The 7,500-nt window shown below is 51.2% G+C and overlaps 1 protein-coding gene across 5 annotated transcripts in view; it reads right to left on the bottom strand.

Annotated features, from left to right (window-relative positions):
• Positions 1-7,500, bottom strand: part of LOC127004430 (uncharacterized) — a 138,494-nt gene that overhangs the window by 19,774 nt on the left and 111,220 nt on the right. For all 5 annotated transcript variants that reach the window (XM_050872114.1, XM_050872117.1, XM_050872116.1 and 2 more), the window contains one exon: positions 2,560-4,300. In XM_050872114.1, coding sequence (XP_050728071.1) covers positions 2,560-4,300 — 1,741 coding nt within the window. The remainder of the gene's footprint in view (positions 1-2,559; positions 4,301-7,500) is intronic.

The following is a 7,500-nucleotide window of genomic DNA, read 5'->3' as shown; positions in this document are numbered from 1 at the left end:
AGTGTGTGTGTGTGTGTGTGTGTGTGTGTATGTGTGTGTAGGAGAGCTCGTCGTCACACACACACACACACACACACACACACACACCTACATTACCTCCACACATCTGTAACCTGACACTGACACCACCACCAACTCCACCTGTCTCCACCTCCACCATCATATTCACCACGTCACCACCTCTTATCATCTTCATCACCTCCACCCAATTCCATCCACCAAGAATGGACATACAAGAATAAGACCTGAAGAACATCAACCCTACGACTACTACTACTACTACTACTACAACACTACTGCTACTATGCTGCTGAATCTACTACTATTATGGTTTCTTTTTTGCAGGGTGGACGGTCCCAGCTCGTTAGTGGCACGGGCGAATTTTTTTTAAAGTGGCTGCCGTGATATATGATTTGCTTGGCCCATGCTGCCCCCCGGTTTTCCTCCTGACGAAAGTCGCTTAAGTTTGGGTTGATTAAGATCTGGGCAGCATGTGGGTAATCTTCCGCCATTCGGAGATAGTTGAAAATTGTCTGCTGGATTTTCCGGATTACCACGTCCCCGGGCTGACCACTCGGCCGCCGCCTCGCCATGCTTGTCCTCGGTAGGGTTCTAATGAGTGTTTCTTTTCATGGTAGGTTAAGAAGGGACAAAAAACTACCATCAAAAAAAAAAACTGAAATGCCCAAAAGTCCTAGAAAAGCCTTGTCAAATAGGTGAACTTAAGCGACAAAATGTTTAGTAATACGGTCCTTAGTAAGTGTATTCCTCTGCTACCTCACGTGTTTCGTTTCCATGTGTATTCATTCCTCGTTTTTCCTTTTTAATTTTCTATTTATTCTACTGATTCTCTTGACTCTTTCTCGTCATCATTTTCACCTTCTGCAATCTTGCTTATCATCATGACCTTCTTCTTCAGCGGGTTAGTAGAGGAGCGACACAGTGGCGACGCAGCGCATATTACAAACTCGAGTTAAAAGAGAAGCGTAAAAAAGCGTCGCGGCGGTCCAGCGGTGGAGGCGGAGGCGCGGCGGTGCAGGCGACAGCTCCGAGCCTTCAAGGACGCGCCGCATATAATCGAGGGTTAGGAAGAGGGGAGAAAAAATAAGAAAATGAAGAAAATGGGGAAAAAAAGAAGAAGAAAGATAAAGATGATAATACATAGACAAGAGAATAAAGATAAAGAAATAGAACAAAGTAATACATAAACAGGAGAATAAAGATAAAGAAATAATACAAAATAATACATAAACAGAATAGAAAAAAAAATACCTAAACAGGGGAATAAATATGAAGAAATAAAGCAAAGTAACCCACAAACAAGAGAATAGAGACGAAAATTAAAACAAAGGAATACACAGACAAGAAAATAAAGATAAAGAAACAAAACAAAGGAAAAATAAATGAAAAGTGACTTAATGCTCATGTCTCTCACTGTCTCGGCGTTCAATTTCGTTTGTTCCTCAAGAATCCCTTAGCACGAGGAGCCGAGGCCGCCCATGCCTTGCAAACACACACGCACATTACCAGCGGGCTGTTAAGTGGGCATCAAGGCGGCGCCGAACAGGAAGACGCCGGGCCTGTTAGCGCGTGTCCCGCCGCCGCTTCTGTTTGGTCTGGCGTCACAGCGTCACACCTTGCTGACCGACGCACGCTTCTTAATTCCGAATTCTTAAACGTCTTGTTACCTCAATTCGTCTGTTTCAAAGGTCTCTCGTAGAAGTTACACTGGAATTTTCATGGGCTATTTTGTGATGCAAGTGGCAGTTTTACCAGACTTCTGCACCATCAACAGGAAAATCACCCATGAAAACCCGGTTAATCTTTTCTGTTGCCTTGGAAATTAGTCGTCATGGAGGCCCGATACGTTTGAGAATATTATCGGTACAAAGATCAACCTAATGTAAGTATTCACACTCTTGGGCCCGCCTTCCTTGTTCCAATAATATGGTGTCATACTTTATCCGCCGCCACAATTTTGCTGTGCGCGCTAAGCAGTGGTTGAGAAGAATAATCTCTCGGCGCATCGACGCTCCATGTTTGTGTCTTGGAGAGGGAGGATCAGTGAAGCTGGTGTGGAATTCTTTGCATATGTTGTGTTGCTATGCAGTTTTATTCGGTGTCGGGTAAATATGTGATCACAATGCATTTTTTTGTCGCATGTTTTTCCTTCGCCATGAACTCGACACTCCCTGGCTGGCCGCCGTCCCCAAGGCCACAGCCACCACCCGCGGCCAACGACCCGGCGTCCAGTGTGACAACAGTTCACCTTGCACGCCGCCCTGCCCCGCCCCGCCCCGGCAACCCGTCCACGGCGGACAACGGCGGACCGAATTCCTCCCCGTTAACCTGTCTGTCCACTTATTTATCAGATTTACGCATAACATGGCCAGTCGATCCATTTTATCATTACCTACAAGTAGTGGTGTGGCCTATCATGCTCCCTCTCTCCCCCCAACACATGCAACCCAACCCAACCCAACAGTGCACAACACAGCACAGCAGGACACGCGTCTGGCGTGCTCAGCGTCGTGTTTGCCGCGCCATTCAGCCACTCACCTGTCCGTGAGCCCCCCGGGGATGATGTGCGCGATGAGGTAGCCGAGAGTCCTCTGGCCAGAGATGTAAAGGCCCAGTCCCTCGTCGGCCTCCTCCTTCACCAGACGCACCAGCCGAAAGCTCTTAGCGGCGAGGGGCGGATGTTGCTGCGGCGCAACCTGGGGCGGGGGGCCGGGGCGGGGCAGGCTGGGGGCTCTCCTCCGCCGACCCCCCGCCTCGCTGTACGTGCAGTCTATGTCGCCATCCTCGGCCAGCAGCGCGTCGCTCCACCGCCAGGACTCGGCGCGGTCCAGGGACGCCGAGCGGGAGTACCGCCGCCTCGCCTCCACGTGTAGGTCCGCCGTGCGGCCCTCACGACCCTGTGCCTCCAGTCGCGTCACGCCGTCCAGACGCTCCACGCGTTCCAGGAGGGGGTCGAGGCGGTCCAGGTCCAGCGAGGCTCGTCTCGCGTAACTGTCCTCGGGGTAAATAGCCTCGTACAGAGCATCAGCCGGACTGTCAGGGGCGGGGCAGCTCAGGCGGACGTGTGTGCGTGACTTAGTGGGTGGGCGGCGCCGCACTGGGGGCGGCGGCGCATCCTGTGGGTTCCCACAGTGGTAGCAGCAGTCTCCGAGCTGGGCCAGCAGCTTCTCCTCGTCTGTCAGCATCGGACTACCGCCGCCCGCAGCCTTGCCCGTGGGGCCTGGTTGCCTGGCCTTGCCCGCCCCCTCAGCCGCCTCGCCCTTGTCTGGCTCACGCTCGATGTAAACGCTGGAGCTCCGCGCGTCCCCCGCCCCCGCTCCCGGGCATGCCCCCGCCACCCGCACCGTCACCACAAAGTCTCCGTCGCCGAAGCCCGTGGGCGCAGGGATGGGCGACACCACGTCCCTGGCGGCGGGCTTGGCGGGAACCTGCTCGCTCCTCTCCGCGGTGTCTTTATTCACCACCTTGTCCCTCACGCGGTCCTCCTCTTCCTCTTCTTCCTCTCCTTCCCTGGACCACTTATTGTCCGAGGAGGAGTCGGAACAGGAAGATTTTGAGTCAGAGTTTTCAGAGTAGGAGGTGCGCACGTCCGAGATGCTGCCGCAGTGGCTGCCGGTGCCGCGCCCGCTGTCACCACACTCGTCCCTGGCGGTCGCTTGTTCCTCCGCGACCGAGGTTAGTCTGGATCTGAGAAACGCGTACGGAAACTGTCCTTTGCGGGTAGACTTTTCTCCTTCACTCGCCTTGGTATCACACTCTACCTCGGGCACCACCACCACCACGTCCTCCCGCTCGTCACTCTCCACGCCCGCCTCGCAGCCGGGCAGCAACGACGTGGAGGCGCTGCGGTACAACACTTTGCCGCTGCCCGCATCGCTCCGACAGTTGCTGCCGTTCATGTCCTTCAGTGACTCATACATGTTGTTGGGGTCATCCGCATGACCTCTGACCCCGTCAACGCCGGGCTCGTCCCCAAGCGGCAACGTCCGCTGCACAGGGTCATCCTCCAGGTCCTTGGCGGAGTCCCAGCTGCGAGAGCGACGGAACAGGTTGCGGATGCTCTCCACGCGATCCACCTTCGTCTTGCGGGGCTGCCGCGCCACCGTCTTGCTGCCCCTCGACCCCGCCGCCCCGGGAAGAGCCTCCACGTCCTTGTTAGGACGCCAGTTCCTCCTGCGGCTGCGGGTGGAGCCGAGTGGGAAGTGGATGTGCTCCTTGCCCTCGCCGCGCGTCAGCTGCTCCAGCTTCTTGCCCATCCTGCGGCCCCAGGTGGAGAAGCCTGCCGGGGGAACAAAGGGACATTAGCGGGGCGTTACGGGCCTAGGGCACCATCAATGCTGCTGCTGCTACTACAACAACAACTACTACTGCTACAGCTACTACTACAACTGCTACTACTACTATTACTACTATTATTACTACTGCTACTACTACTACTACTACTACTAACCTCCCTACAACATATATTATTAGCACCCTCACCACCCGCGACTGGTGATCATTTGGGTTGGGTTGCCTTGACCCAATCACTTCGGGGAACATAAAAAAGGCTGTGATATCATAGGGGCGCGGCGGGGCGGGGCTCAGGTGACGCCGGAGGGGCCGCCACCCTGGAGGGGAAACATAATACTACGGCAAAATATTAATGATCTACCTCCCCTCCACCTGCCTCACCCTCCCTCTGCTCCGCCCTCTGCCTCCCTCACCCTTCCTCCTCCTGTCACGAGGGGAGGAAAGGGGAGAGCTGGAGCGCCCACAGGACCTTTTTCCTCTCTAACCCGAACAAGTATATTTTCTAACTTTGGTTACTGCAAGTCACTGACAGCAACGTGCAACCAGTGGCAGTTGTAACTTTAGTATTAGTAGTAGTATTTACAAGTGTAGGAACACCATCAACTTCCGGAACAGTATTAGGAACTGCAGTAGATGTATTATTATTTTTTTATTAAATATTGGTAGTAGTAGTAGTAATAGTAGTAGTAGTAGTAGTAGTAGTAGTAGTAGTAGAATTATTATTATTATTATTATTATTATTATTATTATTATTATTAGTGTTGCAGAATCAATAGTATCTAAAAACAGAAAATAAATGCTAATAACAATAATAACAAAAAGAATATAATAGAATGACAATAATAATACAAATAAGAGACAATAGAACAAGAAGAAAAAGACAAAGCAAAAAAAAGATGATTCCGAACAAAACACACAACGGGAAATATCTTCACTTAACCATCACACCAGACAAACAAAACATCAAAACGGTGAAACAACAACAACTTTACGACTTTACTTGACACCTCCACTGCCAGTCGCTAACTTCAACACAACCACCACCACAACCATCACTACAAAATCCACAGCCAGTCACTAACTTCAACACCACCACCACCACCACTAACATATCCACGACCACTATCACTACAAAATCCACAGCCAGTCACTAACTTATACACCACCACCACCACCACTATCACTACAAAATCCACAGCCAGTCACTAACTTCAACACCACCACCACTAACACACCCACGACCACTATCTCTATAAAACCCACACCACTACCACAGCATCCACTACCTATTCTGTACCACACTAACACACACCGCTACTCTCCGCCATCACCTCCAGCACTACTCACCGTCACCACCAACACTGAAGACACTACCAAGAGCACTGAACTCACCACCGCCAATACTGATCTGACTTAAGACCTCTCCGACAACGACTCCACGACCGACACAGATTCCTTAACCGAGAGAGAGAAATGAGCTTGCCTGCCTCCTTATCTCCCTCCTCCCTAACTCTCTACCTCCACCATCCTGCCTTTCTACCTTCTCTCCCGCCCTCAATGTTTTCCTTCTTGCTTGCCTCCCTTTCACCCTCGCTTGCTTGCTTATCTACCTCCTTCTCTTCCTCCGTCCCTCCCTGCCTTTCTACCTGTTTGCTCTCTCTCTCAAGTCCCTACCTCCCCAATCTCCTTCTCCCTACCTTCCTCCGAGCTTTTCCCTCCCTCCCTCCCTCCCTCCCTCACTACTTGTCTGCCCCCTTATCTTCCTCTTTCCCTCCTTACCTAACCCCAAAGCTGCTTCTCTCCTTCCCTCTCCCTCCTTCCTTACTTTCCTTCAAGCTCCTGCCTCCCTCCCTTCTTCTCTCACTAATTTGTCTTCTCTTCATCTCTTATCTCCCTCCCTAACCTCAAAGCTGCTTCTCTCTCTCTCTCCCTCCCTCCCTCCCTCCCTCCCTCTTTCTCTCCCTCCCTCCCTGCCTTCCTTTCTTGCGGTGCTTAAGATAATTGCATGATGCTGAGGAGGCCGAGCCGACGTTCATTTGTTATTCAGCTCCGAGAACAAAATAATAAGAGAAGACCTCCCCCGCGGCATGCTTGAATGGACTCTGCCAACTCTTAGGTCTCTCTCTCTCTCTCTCTCTCTCTCTCTCTCTCTCTCTCTCTCTCTCTCTCTCTCTCTCTCTCGAAATAAAAACCTCCTTCACGCCCCCAACGTAAAAAAAAAAAGAAAAAATCGTGTGAATGTTTTTTTTCTCCTTTTCTTTTTCGTTGCTGGCTTGACTTTCCACTTTTCCCTCTACTCTCTCTCTCTCTCTCTCTCTCTCTCTCTCTCTCTCTCTCTCTCTCTCTCTCTCTCTCTCTCTCTCTCCCACCCACCCACCCACCCACCTTGGTTAATTATTCCAAAGCCGGGACTTAGGGTTTTATTTTCCTTTACATACACACACACACACACACACACACACACACACACACACACACACACACACACACACACACACACGGTCATCAGTCTGTGTATCTCTTGATTAATTGAGTACTGTTTGCTTATTGCGCCTTGTTTGAGGAGAGAGAGAGAGAGAGAGAGAGAGAGAAAGGGGGGGGGGCAGTAATCAAGTCGTGAATAGCTGAATTAGCAAGTGGAAGGAGAAATGTAGGCAGAGGGAAGAGGAAGGAATAATGAAGAGTAAAAAAAAAGTGGAGGAGGAGGAGGAGGAGGAGGAGGAGGAGGAGGACGAGGAGGAAATGGCAAACAATTACGATAAGATTAGAGAAGAGGAGGAGGAGGAGGAGGAGGAGGAACGGGAAAGGAAAACGGTAGAAGGGGATGGAAGAGGAAAAGAGGAGGAGGAAGAGGAGAAGAACGAAGAGAAAGGAAGAGGAGAAGAACGAAGAGAAAGAGGAAGAGGAGAAGAACGAAGAGGAAGAGAAGAACGAAAAGGAAGAGAAGAACGAAAAGGAAGAGGAAGAAAAGAAGAAAGAAGAGGAAATGACAAACAATAACGATAAGATTAGAGAAGAGGAGGAGTAAGAAGACGAGGAAGAGAAGGCACAAGCAAGGGAAACGGAGGAAGAAGGAGTAGGAAGAAGAGGAAGAGGAAGGAGAGGAGGAAAAGGCTGGCAGAAGACCAAGACGGGCAGGGTCATGACCTAGTATCATTTAAGGCGGATGACCTCTACCCAGCAAGC

This window comes from Eriocheir sinensis, chromosome 28 (genome assembly GCF_024679095.1).
Source record: "Eriocheir sinensis breed Jianghai 21 chromosome 28, ASM2467909v1, whole genome shotgun sequence".
Classification (NCBI taxonomy): Eukaryota; Metazoa; Arthropoda; class Malacostraca; order Decapoda; family Varunidae; genus Eriocheir; species Eriocheir sinensis.
The sequence above is the reverse complement of the archived record's forward strand: the minus strand, read 5'-3'. Positions and strand labels throughout refer to the sequence as shown.